The following is a 20037-nucleotide window of genomic DNA, read 5'->3' on the forward strand; positions in this document are numbered from 1 at the left end:
CTGACACATTCCAACTTGTAAGAGGAATCCACACCAAAATACAAAACCTGGCGAGCTTAAATACTGATGCTTGAAGAAGGTTCGAAGGTTTTTTTAGAATATCAATTCTAAAATAATATTCATTTTATTATTTTGTTAATTTCTAAACAAAAGTAGGGGTCGATCTAAGACAGGGAGTCGAAGGAAAAATAATTTCGTACCCAATATAGCGAACCTTGCAAATAAACACCAGGCACACCCATCTCATAAATTAAAAAGCAATGCTGTAGTTACTTTACTTATTATTTAATATTTTATTTTACATATAGAAAATACTGTGTGCTTAATCTTTAACTTAGCGGCTGGACGCTCTTTCTTTTATCTTCATTGGCGAAAGTTAAATCGTGTACATGTTAATACGACGATCAAAGTAATACTGAGCTAAAAAAAAGTATTACCTAACTGGATTACTTACTGCTGTATCCCTCCCACTCTATCACCTACTTCACAAACATTCGTCGATTGGAAATGGGTTGTAGTTTAATATTCGTTTCATTTGAAAACAAAAAACATTATAACGCTTTCTCAAGATGTTTTTAATTTTTAAAAATTTGTTTTTGTCCATTACTCTTATAATATACGAAGAATTTCGAATAAAATATAATATACAAACACAGAATGATCTAGAGTGCAGGTGGAGTCAGTCGTCGTTGTCATGGTGATGGAACCGTTTAACGACTCCGGCCCAACACCAGCAATTTCATTGGTTAAATCCACTGGAATTGGTGGAGTCAAATCCGGAGTGATTTAAATCCTTTTGAAACCGGACTCGTTCCATTTTTTCGTTCACTGAATCTAGCCAATAGAAAATGCTGGAGCTGGAACCGGAGTCGTTAAACGGTTCCATCACCATGACAACGACGACTGACTCCACCTGCATTCTAGATCATTTGTGTTTGTACATTATATTTTATTTTAAATTCTTCGTATTTTACAAGAGTAATGGACAAAAACAAATTTTTAAAACTTAAAAACATCTTGAGAAAGCGTTATAATGTTTTTTGTTTTCAAATGAAACAAATATTTAACTAAAACCTACTTCCAATCGTCGAATGTTTGTGAAATAGGTGATAGAGTGGGAGGGATACAGCAGTAAGTAAACCAGTTAGGTAATACTATTTTTTAGCTCAGTATTACTTTGATCGTCGTCATGACATGTACACGATTTAACTTTCGCCAATGAAGATAAGAGAAAGAGCGTCCAGCCGCTAAGTTAAAGATTTGGCACACAGCTTTTTCTTTTTGTAAAATAATAAGCTATTTTAAAAGCTTGATATTAATTCATAGTAAATAAATATTTCTTTCTTTATGAGTAATTATCATTTTGTTTGAAGGGTTATAATTTTTTTTTATGGGAATAATTTCCTACCCATTTGCGTTTTTCTTCTTGAATCAAGTTAACTCCGGTGGTCAAGCTAGATAACGACAAAACTGCAGTTGCTTTAATTTTTATATTTGACTAGCCTATTTTTGTTAATATTTGGTTACGTTGTTAATTTTATATTTATCAGATCAATTGGAAATTAGGGAACTACTTAATGTGTGTTAAAGAAATATAGTTTTGTTATTAACTGGAAAAGCTAACTTTTAATGATTTATTTAATTACAATGCGTGACATTTGTACTAATGCATAGGGTAAGTACAGACTGGAATCAGTGAACGAGTTGTTGGAATCGATTCCAACCCTGGAACCGATTCAAATCCAACGACTCCAAACGCGGACTCGTTCTGCCCATCACTACTATACAGACTAGGTTAGGAACAGTGCAACCTCCAGCTGCTAAACAAGGAATTAGAGTGCGAATTAAACTTTATCATTTTGGAAGACATACATATAGAATACTGTTATCAGAACAGTTCCTTGTTTTCATTGATGGTGCAAGATACAAAGTGTGGGCCGGAATGTATACAGAAGTAATCGGTTCCCATGGGCAAGAAAGTCACAAATTAGGATGGCGGCAGTAATATCACGGGCACTCGATCTTATCAAGGAAGAAGCTAAGCACTTTATCGTTTTTACTCATTTATTTTAGGAAGCGAAAGTAGCATGAGTCACGCAGAATCGTCTGCACTAGTTAAGTGTAGCGATAATAGCTGCAGTAAGAAATAAGATTTCAATGGAGCATTGAGCTTTATTTGGAAATTAAGAAGCTGATCGCTTGACGAAGATGTGCAAAAATAGATGAGCTTGAACATCCACAGAATGACCGCTGTATGCCTCTTCATGTAGGTGAAAAGTTTTGCAAAAAACTGAAGGATGGCACAGGCAAACTTTTGTATATTTTGCGTTTTGTTCTTACATAATTTATTTTTAAAAAACGGATGAAGAAGTTATGATCGATGAATTATTTGAGCAAATATAGCAGTTTGAAGGAGGTTACCTACCTCGACATTCCAAATTAACGTGTGCGACAGAAACACAAAGGAAGTCAAATTCTCTACACCAAACAGAAGAATCACCTCAAGAAGGAAGAAAATCCGAAATCGGTCAGAAAAATAAAAAATAGTGTGCTACTAACAGATACAATGAACGATATTATTTAGCACTTCCAATCTTATTTTAAATATAATAAAATGGTTCGAGATTTGCAAAAAAAGGCTAGCAAAAGCAGGCTAGTAACTACAAGTATTTAGATGAAACGTTTTCAGCAGAAGGACGTTGGATTTTCCATCGTTTAAAAATCTTTCTTATTACAATACTAAAGGAATAATAATTGCACGATTCTAACGGCCGCAATGTAATGTTACAAATTAAATTCACAACCATTAACCATAACGTCATAACTGTCCAAAAAGGAAAAGTAAAACTGTATTATGATACTATATTTAGTACTATGGTCTCCAAAGTAATTTGTCCCTAATAACCAAATTGTTTCCTCAATAGAGTTTAATAATATAAACTTTAAATTTTTATTTTGGAATATTGAGGGTTTCATTAGTATATTTAATATTGATAATAGTACTAAAGATTTAATCAACCCTTATACTTAACTTTTTAAACTTTAAGTTTTTGTTAAAGAGATTTTTGTACCTTTTGGATAGATTTTTCTTTTTGTCAGTTTGTAAAGTTAATATCTGCTTCATTAATTTTTTTAACATTTGGAACTAGCAATACTTTCATTATAACGTGATATGGGTGTTAAGTAACCACTGGAGACATCTTTAAAATTTTGATATCAGCGAAAAGACGGTTACGCAACATCCCAGTTTTCTGCATTTACGCCCCTCAGTTCGTGGAAGGGTTTTATTAAAAACCAAAAAAATCCGTATGGTCTTGAAGCTTAATAAATGCACAACTTTTAATGTAATTGGGTGACTCATTGAAAAAATACAGTAGAAACTTTAACAAAAATCATCGAGAACGAATTTTTTAGACATTAGAGTAAAAATTTCATTGTTAATAAGAAACGTTTTGAGGCTCTAGGTTAAGCAGATTTATAGAAAATTTAATGCTCTTTCTTTTGCAATAAGCAGATTTGTTGTAGGATAAAGAATAGAAAAGTTACGGCCGTTTTTAAGGTGAAAAACACGAATATCGACGGAAAAGTTGAAAATGAAAATATCTTGGGACACTATTGAGAATCGGGCCATAGTGAATATAGTATTTTTTGTAGCATTTGAGCTGCTGAATCACCTCCCGAAGTTTCAACCTCTCCTTTGTGTACACCCAGTATATGGGGCTAACTCCTCTCCTATTCGATGTACAGCGTTGAGAAACGCACATCTCCATGAAATTCCGAATCGAATGTCACCTCATTCATGAAAATCGGTTCACGCGTTTGGGCGCTACGTTGTTTACAAAAAAGGTAACAAGAACAAAACTAATTTTTGAAAATGCTGATTTTGCTCATTTTCAGCAACTTTTTTCTCAAAATCTATTTAATCTATGTTGTTGCAAAAAAGTTACAGTTTTAAAAAAGAATTTGCCCTTTATTTCAAAGAAAATTTGAGAATGTTATCTTTTATAGAAAAAAAGAAAAAATTGTCAAAGTTGGGAGTTTTTCAAAGTTGAGCTTTTTCGTGCACTTTTTGACCATCAACCCTTATACAACTGTCTTACCGGACAGTTTTAATAACTTGACCAAATAATTCTTTACTTTTGTTCCTTTGATGTTAAATAATCACTTCCAAAAAATAAAGCATTTTTTAGGCATTTGAACAAGTAATTTCTGAATACCATTTTTAGAAGTACTGAAACTTTTACCAGCATTACAAATTTGGTTTCAGTCTTGCAATACCTACTATCGATATTTACACAGGTATCGCTCATCCCTAAGCGAGGGTTAAAAAAAAAAAGGCTTCTGCCTGTACAGTACGTGGTCAGTGACAACTGGCTATGCAATGAACACATTAAAAATAACAAAGGATAATATGAACATTTTTTATATTGTTATGTACGTATGTATTAATAAATCCCATTTTTAATTGAAGTGTGCGTGAGAAAGTCGAACTAATATACATATACTTAAAATTTCTGAAATAAAATAAGTTTGTGGAGAGGGTTGACAACAGAGGCGCCATTATTTGAAAGTATTAACCAACAACGTTTAAAACTCTCTCGCTTTAACTTTTAAAATTAATGGTAAGAGTAAAATTAACATGGAAAGAAAGCATGAAAATCATGTAATTTTTTACTTATTTAAAAAATAGTATAAACAATTTTGTGTTGACTCAAGAAACAAGCTGTACTTACCTTGTGAACTGAAGTTTTAACTCTTCCACTGGTCACTGTTGATCACTCAATCTATATTATTTGTAACAAAACTAGTTAATGATTTTCAAGGCTACAAGGTTATCACAATAGAAGCTAACGTCACATCTTTGATGGAACGATTATCAAGTTAAACGTATTTATCGCCTTAGTACACCAAAGAAAAATTGAAACATGTGTTTATTAATTTTGAAATAAGAGTAAATTCACGTAACAGTTAATTGTAAAAAAAAAAACGTACAAACTGCAGATAAAATGAACCAATACTGTCAATTAAAAAAATAACTAATTTGGTTTCTTATTGTACTTAAATAAGAAGTAAATAAATGCTTTAAATCTGAGTAGGTTATATAACTGATACTTAGCAGGTTATTTTATTACTTATAGCAGGTTTAGAGATGGTGAATCAGGAATCGGCCCCACTGATTCCCACGCGATAAATCACTTTCTACTTTCTCTTAGTCTACTGTAGTAAAAAAAGTAAAAGTATTATAATCGTGAAGATTTTTTACCGGAAACACCCACTTTTTTGGCCACCAGAAACAGAATAAAGGGTATTTCTCCCTCTCACCCTCTTTGTGCGAGTATGAATACCCACTGCAACAAAAATAGTAAAATAGCAGGTAGTTCAAATTTGATTTTTAGTTTAGGTGCCAATAGAAGCGCTACAATTGGGTTTCGATAAAATTTTGAAGACTGAAAGTACCGCTTTGCTGAATAAATTTTTCAGCTTTTAGAATTTTCTTGATAACCAATACAACCGTTTTCTTTAAACTTAGTATACCAGTTGCATTCAGTTATATAACTTTTATGTAAAACTTTTTCAAAAAAATTCCAGTTGGGCACTATTAGAAAATTCTTAGCTTTCTTCAATTGTGCCACTTACTAAATACTAATAGAAATTATATTTGTGACCGAAATTGCCATTTACTGAATAGATTTTTTTAAAAATAGTTTTTAGCGAAAATTGTACAAAGTGAACATGCGCAAAATCGCTGATTTTATCCGTTGTAACCCACACGGTTTTTCTATTTCTGACAGGTTTAGGATTTTCATCTATCATCAGATTATAAATCATACAAATAAGCATGTATATGTTTGTTGAGTATGAGAAGTATTTATTTAAGTATGATCGTAAATGAGTTTAGTGTATAAATTTGACTTCATACTATGTTTCTGTCCTACACTACACATGCTGAGACATTGTGGACCTAACTACATATTGGAAATCTATAATTATAAACTCATCTTCTTTTTGTGCAAGTTGTAAGTTTCAAGAGAATTTAATTGCGTAAACTGCGGTAACAGAAAGTCTTGAGAGGGTCACACCATATTTTTTTTACCGACTTCATAAACGTATGTTCTTTTCTCCTTGGAAGCGCGAACCAAGTATCAACAGAAACGAGACAGTCCCTAACATTCTGGAGTCCCCAATATAAATTATACAGGGAGATCCATTTAAAACGCATCAATCGCTTGTAACTTTTTAGGAAAGCGAAAATCCGGAAAAACCATTAAATAAACTATTTTTTTTGTCTAGTTTTCAAATTTTCCAGCCCTGATGCTTCATTTTTAGCGGAGTTACGGACAAAAAACTGGTCGGGGCTTCATAAGAAACACTGGTTTTGACCATTATTATGAAAACTAAATAAATTTTTTTATCTTATTCGTGATAAGATTTCAATATTAATTTTCTATCAAAAATGCATGTTTTGGGGGTCCTCTAACTGTAGAAAATGTTATTTGTGACGATGATAGTTTTGGTTTTTGACTGTTGTTAATTGATGATTTTGGGGAATATTGAGGTGCGGTCAATAAATTCACAAGCTGCAGGTTTTTCCTCCTTTTTCCCTGCATTCCGGTCCTCCTCATCTAACTTTTCTCTTATTTACTTAGCTAAGAAGTTTGAAATGTTTTTTTTATACATTTATACTTCTTTATTTATTTTATGTATTGTATATATTTTTTATAATAAATATTTATTATTCTTCTTCTGTTAATAAATTCACAAACAAAGTTCTTTCTTCATACCAACGTTATGGTAAATAATACCTTCTTCTGGGTATTGAAAAAATATGTGGAGTTAGGTGTTAACCTATATCATCATTACTGTTTTATTTGTGTCGCAAAGAAAAAAAAATTAAAGATTTTAAAAAATGTAGTGTAATATAATGATTGTGGGAGAATCAGGATAAATTTGTTTAATCATTATCAAAAACAGCAACCATCTCGTCATGTTAATGTCCCTGTAGGCAAGACATCTTGACCTACGATGACAGTAAGAATATCTTGCCGAGGAAAAGAAAATACCTAGTTCGGTTCAAAAACTTGGGGAAAAACGTTATCCTACACCCTACTAGATGGAATTTATTACTGGGCAGGGCAACCTGTGACGAGAGAGACGATGTGAGTTTAATGTGAAACAAAAAAAACATTGCAACGAAGTAACTTTGGCGTCATCTCTTGAATGAAGATGGAACCTCTAGATCGCGAAGGAGCCACTAGGAAGAGCTAGCATAGGATGAGGACTATAAGAAACTAGTAAGATCTGCCATGCCTAGAATATACCGCGAACTTCTAGCAAATTGCAGAACATTCTACGGGAATATAAAAAGCGAAAGAGTGTCTCCAGACAGTCAGTCTAGTCATCTGCAAACTCTTACTTTTGGACGCGCGTCTGCCGCGTATGCGGACAGGAATCTAAAATCAAGTCACATATTCTGAAACTAGAGGTGACGGGCAACAAATTTTTCCTCTACCATTTTTAGAATGAACACCCTGTATATCACGGTTCGCCTAGAACGATTTTAATTGAAAAGTTCACCAACATTAAAAAAAAAAATTTCTCCTTATTATTTGGGTCAAAACTAACCAAAATCCACTAAAAACCAAATCGGTTTACGTTGCGGATTTTTTATTTTTTAAATTTTTTAGGTCAAAAAACGGCTTTTTTTGCATTGTTAAGCTTAATAAGGAAAAACAATACAGTTTTTTGCAAAACCAATGCATGCATTTTGAAGCTGAGGGAATTTCCGACAGATTGATGTATTTTATAAGTGATAAAAATGAAATTTCGACATTCAAAATCAATAAAAATGAAATTTTTGAGCAAAATAAGGCAAAAACAAAGGGTTTCTCGCATTTCAAAGCTTACTTAACAAATAAATCATCGTTTTTTTGTGGAAGGGAATGGGACTTTTCAAAAATGAGAAAAATTCCTGCAAAATACAATATTTATACACTGGAAAAAGGGAAATTTTCCAATTCAAATTCATTTAATGAAACTTTTTGAATTAAAAGACAAATGATTACAATTTTTTTTTTTTTTTAATACTTTATTAAACTCATAGGAAAGTACAAGTCCCATACCCTTCCACAAAATAACGATGATTTATTTGTTAAGTAAGCTTTGAAATGCGAGAAACACTTTGTTTTTGCCTTATTTTGCTCAAAAATTTCTTTTTTATTGATTTTGAATGTCGAAATTTTATTTTTATCATTTATAAAATACATCAATCTGTCGGAAATTCCCTCAGCTTCAAAATGCATGCATTGGTTTTGCAAAAAACTGTATTGTTTTTCCTTATTAAGCTTAACAATGCAAAAAAAAGCCTTTTTTTACCTAAAAAATAAAAAAAAAAAAAATCCGCAACGTAAACCGATTTGGTTTTCAGTGGATTTTGGTTAGTTTTGACCCAAATAATAAGGAGAAAAATTTTTTTTTAATGTTGGTGAACTTTTCAATTAAAATCGTTCTAGGCGAACCGTGATATACACAGGATGTTATTTTGGGAGAATTGCGTTTAATTACCAAAAAAAATTGGAAACCTCCTGCCACATATTTAAGTGATCAATATCTTTAGTAAATAAACGCAACTCTCCCAAAATTACCAAATAATTATTAAACCTTCTTGTTTGTAACAGATATAAAATTAATTTTTAGCTATTTTGTGTATGCTTGAGAACATCTAAAGCTCTTAACATTTGATTTTTCTTAGAAAAATCACTCGGAAAACGACTTATTTCCCGATATTCAGAAAAATACTAGCTTTACTGCCTTGGCAATATTTTTAGTAGAAAGGGGATGAAAAAATACATAAAAATGACCTATCGCGTGCTCTTCTTTCTTTTTGATAACAAGTTCAAAAATTGAAATATGATTAATAAATACCAGATTTTGAAATGGCCTAGCACCTTTAATTTTGAAGATATCAAATTGCGGTTTCCAGTTTCTTTCATTTTTATGCTCTTTGAAACTGTGTATATGAAAATAGGGGTCAACTGCGAACCCTCACTTTTGGTCGCGCGTCAGCCGCGTATGCGGGCAGGATTCTAAAATCAAGTCACATATTCTGAAACTAGAGGTGATGGGCAACAAATTTTTCCTCTACCATTTTTTGCTCAGATTAACCGTTTAAGTATGAAATGCATTTGAGCCGTCTTAAAATGAACAGCCTGTATATACAAAAATTGTAACAGTCTGGTAAATTAAAAAAATATAATACAGCAGGGTCCATGACGTTAGGAACAGTTTATTTTTACAAGTATGCGGTTACCAACAAAAAATGTCACTTTTTCACGCTTAAATGTGTTTGCCAGTCGAAGTCACATTTTTAGTAATGGGCAGAATGAGACCGCCTTTGGAATCGTTAGATTTGAATCAGTTCCAGGGTTGGAATCGATTCCATCAACTCGTTCACTGATCCCAGTTCTGTTCTTACCCTATACATTAGCACAGATGTCACGCAATTTATTAAAATATAGCATTAAATGTTAGCTTTTCCAGTCAATAACAAAACGATATTATAAACCTAATTTCCAATTACTCTGATAAATATAAATAACAAAGCAACACAAATATTAACACAAAAATAGGCTAGCCAGAATAAAAATTAAAGCAATGCAGTTTTGTCATTATCTAGCTTGACCACGGGAAGACAGAAGTTAACTTGCTTCAAGAGGATTCAAGATAGTCAGAGAAACGAAAATGGTTAGGAAATTATTCCCATAAAAAAAATGCTAACCCTTCAAACAAAATGATAATTACTAATAAAAAAAGAAATATTTATTAACTAAGATTTGAATATGAAGCTTTTAAATATTATCTTATTTTAGAAAAAGAAAAAGCTCAATTCATAATCTTTAACTTAGAGGTTGGACACTCTTGTATCTACACTAGCGAAGTACAAGTTCAAAAGTGATGGTCAAAGTGAAACTGAGCCAAAATGTTGTATTACCTAACTGGTTTACTTACTACAGTATCCTTCCCACTCTTACTTTTTTCACAAACATTCATCGATCAGAAAGATTTTTTAGTAAAATATTCATTTGAATGCAAAAAACATTATAACGCTTTCTCAAAATTATTTTCATTTTTAAAATTTGTTGGCCATAACTCTTATAAAATACGAAGAATGTTAAAAAAAAAAAAATATACAAATGCAGAATGATCTAATGTGCAAGTGGAATCAGTCCTGGTTACCTGACAATGGCCTCGTTCCTTGGAACCAGAGTTGATAGCGTGCATTTCTATTGGCTAGATTCTGTGAACGAAATAATGGACCAAGTCCGGACTCAAAAGGATTTAAATCACTCCGGATTCAACTCCACCGGGTCCAGTGGATTTAACCAATGAAAATGCTGGGATTGGAACCGGAGTTGTTTAACTTAGTTATCATATTAGTCAGTTAAGTACTATATGTATAATAGCTTCAAGTCAGGTGAAAATTGTATTACAGTATAACATCTATATAAGTAACTTCAGTATTATTTATTTAAATTTTATTTGCCTTAATTTTTTGGGGCGGGGCGGAATCACTTTTTTTAAATAGGGATTTGATCCAACTCGTTCAACCATCAGATTCGTTCCAGTGGACCGAGTACGCTCAAGTAGCCCATAACTAATTTGTAGTCTTGGAGGTTACACATTGTGGGTTTAGGTTACCTGCACCTTGCACGTAAAATAACATCAGTTTTCAAATAGTCTGTCCTTATCGTGTATGAATGATGTATAAAATAAAGTCAGTGTCAGAAAACTTTGGCTTTTTGGCTCATCTAAACACTGAAGAATTGCGCAGTGTATTAAATGATGAAAGCAAATTAGAAGAGATGGTCAAAGATGTTAAACAGGTGAAAATATAATTTCTTAAAATACTTTATTTTTGTATCTTGTTTGTGATGCAAATCTGTTCTAATAAGATAATTTGCATTGTTTTCAGTGTAAGGATATCGAAAAGGAGAAGGAGATGCTGTTAGTGTCGAATCGATCGCTGGCTGAGTATAATTTAAATCAAGAACCAATGCTAATTCTTTCCAAGAAACAGTTAGTGGAACTTAGTGAAATCTGTCAAGACCTTTATAAATCCATTGAGAATAAGTTCAGTGGATCTGGTGAGTAGATTGTAGTTACTATTGTTCTTATTGTGATACCCCCCAAAAAATAGCATACAAATAAGTCACTTTTATTAATTTCTGATTTATTTTTTGAGGCATCTAATCAATAAATATAGGGCAATGTAAACAAAACCGACGTGTGGGCATTTACAGTTTTACTGGAGGCTATTTGAATGCGTTCAGTTGTTAAAACCTCGTAGGAAATAAATAAACGTGCTACTTTAGAAATTTGTAGCAGTTTATAGAACTAATTACAGCGATTTGTTAATTCGTGAAGGACTGTATGAAGGTCCTTTTTTCCGTTATTATTCATTTCTCTTATATTCTCCTCACTTTTTAAAAAAAATTCAAATTCTGAACTCTACGTGAACTATCTTCACTGAAAGGTAGTTCCTAAAAACTTTATTAAGTGAACGAACACTTTTGCTTTGTAGAATGATAATTTATTTTCTAATTACCACTAATAATTTTCCAAGCTGCTTTATTCTTATTTTCTGAAATTGTGAAGAACTTTCTGTTATCATTTCTTTTTGCATCTTTTTCTTAAGTTTTCTTTATGTCCTTATGAGCCAATTACTTTATTAGTTTTTATTACATCATTCAGTTACTCTACGGTTGCTATGGTATGGTTAAGGCTACGTCCCTAATTCTTGGCTGGTGGAAAGGAAGGTGATTTTGTTATGTTCAAGTTTTTCTTTAGCTTAATTTTTTGTCATTAAAAAATATAGAGAGGGAAAAAACAAAAAATTGCTTGTTTATTGAAAAATGGTCATTTTGTTTAAGCCCTGTAATTTGTAAAGTACCAGACGCTTTAGACTTGAATAAGATTCGATATAATTTGCTTGTTTGTTTCAGCACCGAAGTGGGGTGTGAACAGTTTAGAAACGAAACTGTCCGTGTTACAAATGGCAACTCAAGAAATTGAAGAAGAGTCTGAGGTACAGCTTGTCGTAGACTAGAGTTTGAGTGTCGCAGTTCTGGTTGAAAAATTGCTTTTATATGTTGAACTTTTATATTTTTTAATGCCATTAATGTTAATAATCGTAGAAAAGTTTACATTAGAGTTGGGTATTTAGAGTAATGTTTTGCCATGGACCTTATAAAAAAAATCGCTTTTTATTTTGTTGTTCTTAATTTAGATCTCCTCACAAGCTATATACAGGGTGATCAATTTAAAACGCACCAATAGCTAATACATTTTTAGGAAAGCTGAAATCCGGAAAACCCCATTAAATAAACTATGTTTTTTGTCTAGTTTTCAAAGGATAGAAAAATTACGGCCGTTTTTGTGGTGGAAAACGCGAATATCGGCGGAAAAGTTAAAAATGCAAAAATCCCGGACACTATTGAGAATCGGGGCAAAATTAATAGAATATTTTTTGTTGCATTTGAGCTGCTGAATCACCTCCCGAAGTTTCGACCTCTCCTCCGTGTTCATTCTGTATACTTTACTGTATAAGGGGAGTTCGCCCTACGTAAATAAAGCCCCCACCTAAACTATATTAAAACTGTCCGGTAGGACAGTTGTATAAGGGTTGACCATCAAAAACTGCACGAAAAAGTGTAACGTTGAAAAACACCCAACTTTGACAATTTTTTTCTATTTTTCTATAAAAGATAAAATTCCCAAATTTTCTTTATAATATAGGGCAAATCCTCCTTTATAACTGTAATTTTTTTGCAACCACCCAGATCTAATAGGTTTCGAGAAAAAAGTTGCCGAAAATGAGCAAAAACGGCTTTTTCAAAAAATGTTCTTGTTCTTCTTCTTCTTCTTGTTGTTGTTGTTGTTGTTGTTGTTGTTCTTGTTACCTTTTTTGTAAACAACGTAGCGCCTAAACGCGTGAACCGATTTTCATGAATGAGGTGTCGTTCGATTCGGAATTTTATGTAGATGTGCCTTTTGGGGGTCTCGGCCCTGTACATCGAATGGGAGAGGAGTTAGCCCCCTTTATGTAAGGCCCCCTCCAAAATTATTATTACTAATTACTCTGTAAATCTTGGCCCGATTTTGATAAAATTTGGTAGGATGATAGGGTTAGGGCTCCCCTACGTAACAATAAAGCGACGATCTGCTCTTACACTTGTTAAGGGGAAGTATAGCAATCGTTTCAAATTATCGACACGTGAACCGATTTTCATGAATGAAGTGTCATTCGAATCGAAATTTTGTACAGATTTGCACTTTAAAAGTCTCGACGCCGTGCCTCATAAGGAGGGGAGTTTGCCCCACCCAAATAAGGCCCTTTCTAAAACTATTATTACCAATATTTCTACAAAGCTTAGTCCGATTTTGATAAAATTTAGCACGAAGAAGTGATTAAAGCTCCTCTACGTGGCTGTGAGGTGCCATCATGCTCTTACACCTACTAAGAGGAAGTATGCGATCGTTAAAATTATCAATGAGTGAACCGATTTACATCAATGAATTGTCGTTCGATTCAAAATCTTTGCCTTTTAGGGAGAAGTACTGTAATCACAGTTTATTTTTCTTGCTCTTCTTAAAAGGAAGTACTGAAATCGCAGTTTAATTTTGCTATTTACGTACAAATACCTTCCTATTTTATTCAAAACGCTTTCTCAAAAAAATGGTTATTGAGGATGGTTTGGGGACCGCAACTATAATCATTCTTTAAAAAGATCTCTCCAGTGGTAGTTACGGTTCCGATTTAACACCTTATCAGGTTATAATGATAGAATAGCTTATTCCAAATTTTAAAAAATCTGTAAAGCAGACGTAACTTTGCAAATAGACAAAAAGGAAAATCTATCCAAAAGGTACAAAAATCTCCTTAACAAAAACTTACAGTTTTAAAAGTTAAGTATAAGGGTTGATTAAACGCCAAAAGGTACACAAATCAGCAGTTCCCAACATTTCATTAATACTTCATTGATATAATTTAAGTAATTTTACTGCATTAACTTTTCCTTCACATTTTTTAGAATTTATTAGATGTCACAGACCCTTATGCTGGCCAGTTCATTCATAATATTTTTTTATTATAATTATGATAAAATGAGTGATGAATTATTCTGAGTAGTCACATATACATGCATGTTAAAGTAGAAAAAAACAAAGTTAGAGTCGGCCACTTTTTAAATTTCAATCACGGAGGATTCAAAACAATATTTCAGTCTTAAATTCGTCTTACCGAAATATTCGTGAGCACAAATAACATACAGTTAATAACAAGTAGATTATTCAACAATATTTACTCATTTCTCAATTGTAATTTAATTTAGTCCCCCTAATTTTACTTATGGTAAAATACTGGAATAATTAGCTGTCCTAAAAATATGCATATCTTTATTTTCTTTATTTTATATTACATATATATAACATTGTGGGAAGAACACCTAGATTGAGAATGTAATTGAAGAAAACTATATTATTTGCGATAAAGCCAGATTATTTATTACTTATTATTACAAACGTTTGACTACAACATAAAATAACAATTACTTTAATCGAAGAATGAACTTAAACCAATGATTTTTATTTAAAAATAAAAATAAATGCATAAAATCATTGATGTAAAAAAAGTTTATGAATTTTTTAGCCTCTTATTTTTTTTATATTTTTTATAACGTTTTCTTTTTCACCTGTGATTAATAGTTTGATTATTATAGATAAATAGATATTACAGTCAATCTAAGTTAAATGGTGTGCTACTTGAGTAAATATTTTGTAGACGAAAATGGCCAGCATAAGGGTCTGTGACATCTAATAAATTCTAAAAAATGTGAAGGAAAAGTTAATGCAGTAAAATTACTTAAATTATATCAATGAAGTATTAATGAAATGTTGGGAACTGCTGATTTGTGTACCTTTTGGCGTTTAATCAACCCTTATACTTAACTTTTAAAACTGTAAGTTTTTGTTAAGGAGTTATTAATAAATCTTCACCCGATGTTGATAAAATTTGGTAAGAAGAAGAATTTAGAAGGCGTGACACGTAGTGCCATCTGCTTTCACACCTACTAAGGGGAAGTATTGCAATCATACTGTATTTGCAGTTTTAGTTCTCTGCCTTTTTTAGGGAGAAGAACTGTAATTGCAGATAATTTTTCTTATAAAAAGTTAATGTGATCACAGCTTAATTTCTCTTACAACCCTTAAGAGAAAGTAATGTTATCACATCACAATTTATATGACCGCTCTTGCTGGAGGGTACTGAAATCGCGATTTTTTTTTATTATCTCTCTTATGGAATGTAATTATTTATCACTTTATCCCACAACATTGCTCTCAGTCTCCATTTTTTTCCACCAACTTGTTATCTCTCCCTAATAACTTGTGTTTTTTTTTCCATTCTACATATTCCAACTATTGAAATAAATGTTTTTAAAGTTAACTACAATTAAATTTTATCTTGTAGAAAATTAGCAAGTTAGATTTGAGGATCGCATTAAAAGAAAAGTAGAGTGATTAATAGTTCGTCCCACGAGATATTTTTATTTAATTATATATTTTCCTTATCTTGCAGGGCATTGCTGAATCATTTCTTGATGGATCAGTGGAGATTGATGATTTCCTTGAACGCTTCATGCAGAGAAGAAAGATCATGCACCTGCGCAAAGTGAAAGCTGATAAGATGAAAGAAATTATCAGGGAACATCTGAATAGTAGAAGTAGTGTACGCACAAATCCGCAAACCTCTTATCCACTTTCTTCCTATTATCGCCCGCAGAATTATGACCTCAACGGCGGCGTCAGACCTGTATATTAAATAGTTTCAATTTGCTTTTATATATAAGAAATTATAAACCAATGGCGTATGTGCTTCTGGTATTTGCATGTTTCTATTTTGTAACTGAGCGAAGATCTGGTGAAGATTGCAAGCCGGCAAATCACCACACAGTGAAGCAAACTGCCACCTGTTCAGTTACTCTTGAAATTATGTCGATTAAAACAATATAAATATAAATACAATGGTTTTATCTAATTTAATTTATTGGTTGCGGACAACTCATTTCAGTAACGTCCATACTTCAAAAGTTTAAAGCATGGTTTTGAAACTGATATTTTTAAACAAAGCACAGACATTTACATAAAATAATATGGCAGAAAAAATAATGTAATTGTCAATAACATAAGCCGTAGATGACCTAGTCCTAAAGTTGAAAGCTTGGCGAAAAATAAAAAAAATAATGACTGAGATTGGCAATATTTTTTTTCCTTTTGTAATAATGTTCCAGCCATAAAAATTTAGTTTTATAACTTATTGGACACTGTTTAAAAAGTTCCAGTACAATTAGCGTTATATTGATCTAATAGGCGATTAATTACAAGTCACATGTTAATTTTGTCTTAGAACTTTAAAATAATTTCATAAAGTTTGAAAAATTGTTTCCCCGCCTATAATACTACTTTGAATCTTGCATATATTATTTACAATATACAGTTAATATTATATATAGTTTGTTACTTTCTCAAGAACATGTTCCGAAACCAGGTTTCATACATTTGAAGAGATGATTCGCTGCAGTGTTTTTTGCATTCCATCGCTCACGTAAAGTATCACTGAAGAATAAATTGAAGGATAAAACAACTCTAATAAAGATTTACTTTCGTTTGAGTCTTCTGTTCTCTCATCATGTCTTCTGGAAAAAATAAGAAGCTTCAGCTTCCTGTGACTTTTAGTTTGATATTTTGTCCAATTCACACTCATGAAGACCAAATTTCTAAAAACTGATAAAAGAAAACTACTCAGGGGTACTCAAAAGGAATATTCCTGATGAAAAATCGAAATCGAAAATTTGTCATGATTTTTCGCAATACCTTAATTACCTAGTAAGAGAAAGAATAAATTGAATAATAATCAATGACCTATTAGCCATAACGAACAACTGACGTTACTTCACAATTTTAGTCATGATTAAAACTGTCCGGTAGGACAGTTGTATAAGGGTTGATCGTCAAAAACTGCATGAAAAAGCGTAACGTTGAAAAACACCCAACTTTGACAATTTTTTTCTTTTTTTCTATAAAAGATAAAATTCCCAAATTTTCTTTAAAATATAGGGCAAACCCTCCTTTATAACTGTAATTTTTTTTGCAACCACCCAGATCTAATAGATTTCGAGAAAAAAGTTGCCGAAAATGAGAAAACGGCATTTTCAGAAATTGTTCTAGTTGTTACTTTTTTTGTCAACTACGTAGCGCCTAAAACGCATGAACCGATTTTCATGAATGAGGTGTCATTCGATTCGGAATTTTATGTAGATGTGCCTTTTGGGGGTCTCGACGCTGTACATCGTATGGGAGAGGAGTAGTTAGCCCCCTTTATGTAAGGCCCCCTCCAAAATTATTATTACTAATTACTCTGTAAATCTTGGCCCGATTTTGATAAAATTTGGTAGGATGATAGGGTTAGAGCTCCCCTACGTAACATTAAAGCGACGATCTGCTCTTACACTGGTTAAGGGGAAATATAGCAATCGTTTCAAATTATCGATACGTGAACCGATTTTCATGAATGAAGTGTCATTCGAATCGAAATTTTGTACAGATTTGCACTTTAAAAGCCTCGACACTGTGCCTCATAAGGAGGGGAGTTTGTCCCACCCAAGTAAGGCCCTTTCTAAAACTATTACCAATATTTCTGTAACGCTCAGTCCGATTTTGATAAAATTTAGCACGAAGAAGTGATTAAAGCTCATCTACGTGGCTGTGAAGTACCATCATGCTCTTACACCTACTAAGAGGAAGTACTGCAATCGTTAAAATTATCAATGAGTGAACCGATTTACATCAATGAATTGTCGTTCGATACAAAATCTTTGCCTCTTTACTTTTTAGAGAGAAGTACTGTAATCGCAGTTTATTTTTCTTACTCCTCTTAAAAGGAAGTACTGAAATCGCAGTTTAATGTTACTATTTACGTACAAATACCTTCCTATTTTATTCAAAACGCTTTCTCAAAAAAATTGTTATTGAGGATGGTTTGGAGACCGCAACTATAATCATTTTTTAAAAAGTTCTCTCCAGTGGTAGTTACGGTTCCGACTTAACACCTTATCGGGTTATAATGATAGAATTGTTTATTCCAAATTTTAAAAAATCTGTAAATCAGATATGTAACTTTGCAAAATAGACAAAAATGAAAATCTATCCAAAAGGTACAAAAATCTCCTTAACAAAAACTTACAGTTTAAAATGTTAAGTATAAGGGTTGATTAAACGCCAAAAGGTACACAAATCAGCAAGTACCCAACATTTTATTAATACTTCATTGATATTATTTAAGTAATTTTCCTGCATTAACTTTTCCTTCACATTTTTTAGAATTTATTAGATGTCACAGACCCTTATGCTGGCCAGTTTATTCATAATATTTTTTTGTTATAATTATGATAAAATGTACATTATATCTTCGTTATTAAACAGGTGCTTTATTTTAACTCTATTCCAAATTATTCTTCTGATTTATCTATAATATGCCCTTTATTCTGAGTAGTCACACATACATGCATGTTAAAAGTAGAAAAAGACAAAGTTAGAGTCTGCTACTGTTTAAATTTGAATCACGGATTTAAAACAATATTTCAGTCTTGAATTCGTCTTACCGAAATATTTGTGAGCACAAATAACTCACAGTTAATAACAAGTAGTAATTTAATTTAGTCCACCTAATTTTACTTATAGTAAAATACTGGAATAATTAGCTGTCCTAAAAATATGCATATTTTATTTATTTTCTATTACATATTTTATGTACAACATTGTGGGAAGAACATCTAGATTGAGAATGTAATTTGCGATAAAGCCATATAATTATAACCTATTATTATAAACGTTTGATTACTACATAAAATAACAATTACTATAATTGAAGTATGAACTTAAACCGACGTTTTTTATTTAAAAATAAAATAAATAAATAAAATAAACAAAATCATTGATGTATGTTGATGTAAGCATTTTTTTTAAAAAGTTAATTTTTTTAGCATCATAAATATTTTTTTATAACGTTTTCTTTTTAACATGTCATTAATAGTTTGATTATTATAGATTAATAGATATTAAAGTCAATCTACAGTGTTACTTGAACAAATATTTTGTAGATGAAAATGGCCAGCTTAAGGGTCTGTGACATCTAATAAATTCTAAAAAATGTGAAGGAAAAGTTAATGCAGGAAAATTACTTAAATAATATCAATGAAGTATTAATGAAATGTTGGGTACTTGCTGATTTGTGTACCTTTTGGCGTTTAATCAACCCTTATACTTAACATTTAGGCGCTACGGTAGCCGAGCGGGTTAAGAGGCGAGACCTGCAAAGCTAATATGCATTGTGGTACTGGTTCGATTCCTGGTCTTGGCCTTGGATTTTATTTAATGGTTAAATGAGAAATAGTAAAGTACGTTTGCTATTCGCCTCCGTCCACGACACCTAGTAAATGGTAGTTGGACGTTAAGCCCCGCCTGAAAAAATAGGCGATTACTTTACTTTTTTCTTTTTTTTTTACTTAACATTTTAAACTGTAAGTTTTTGTTAAGGATTAAGAATTTAGTAGTGATTAGAAATTTTTAGGCAATTCTGATTCAAAATGATAAATCTCTATAGGGTATCTTAATTTTCGAAGGGTGTAACTTATTGAAGCTATGATAGTTCTATTAATTATTTTTATTAGCTAGTAAATTTGTTGACATTCTTTTACTCTTAGTAAGGAACTTTAAAGTGGTGTCCAATTTTTGAAATTGAATTTTTACTGGAAATTTCTGTTTTTGGCCCCGGAGAAACAAAAATTGTTATTAACGCATGGTTTTATGTGGTGTGTGCCTGTCATAAAAATTCTAATAACAATAACTTCATAAACTTGAGTGTGAGAAGACCTGTTGCGAACTAAAATTGACGCCCAGTAACATATACTTCAAAATTCGATGTTT

At 31.9% G+C, this 20037-nt stretch overlaps 2 protein-coding genes across 2 annotated transcripts in view; one reads left to right on the forward strand and one right to left on the reverse strand.

The window, feature by feature from the left end:
* Pfas (phosphoribosylformylglycinamidine synthase) overlaps positions 1-4910 on the reverse strand; it is a 59065-nt gene extending 54155 nt beyond the window's left edge. Inside the window, exon 1 of the mRNA XM_074139550.1 lies at positions 4734-4910. The gene's annotated coding sequence lies outside the window, so the exon portion shown is untranslated. The remainder of the gene's footprint in view (positions 1-4733) is intronic.
* Positions 4911-10621: 5711 nt separating this feature from the next.
* On the forward strand, positions 10622-16303 carry Vps37B (vacuolar protein sorting 37B). Its single transcript, XM_074139556.1, has 4 exons — positions 10622-10880; positions 10970-11141; positions 12000-12082; positions 15632-16303. Exons 1-4 carry the CDS (start codon positions 10755-10757, stop codon positions 15872-15874), a joined length of 624 nt encoding a protein of 207 aa, XP_073995657.1. The 5' UTR covers positions 10622-10754; the 3' UTR covers positions 15875-16303.
* Positions 16304-20037: the final 3734 nt, after the last annotated feature.

This window comes from Rhodnius prolixus, unplaced genomic scaffold (genome assembly GCF_049639745.1).
Source record: "Rhodnius prolixus isolate KJV_2025 unplaced genomic scaffold, Rpr scaffold_35, whole genome shotgun sequence".
Taxonomy (NCBI): Eukaryota; Metazoa; Arthropoda; class Insecta; order Hemiptera; family Reduviidae; genus Rhodnius; species Rhodnius prolixus.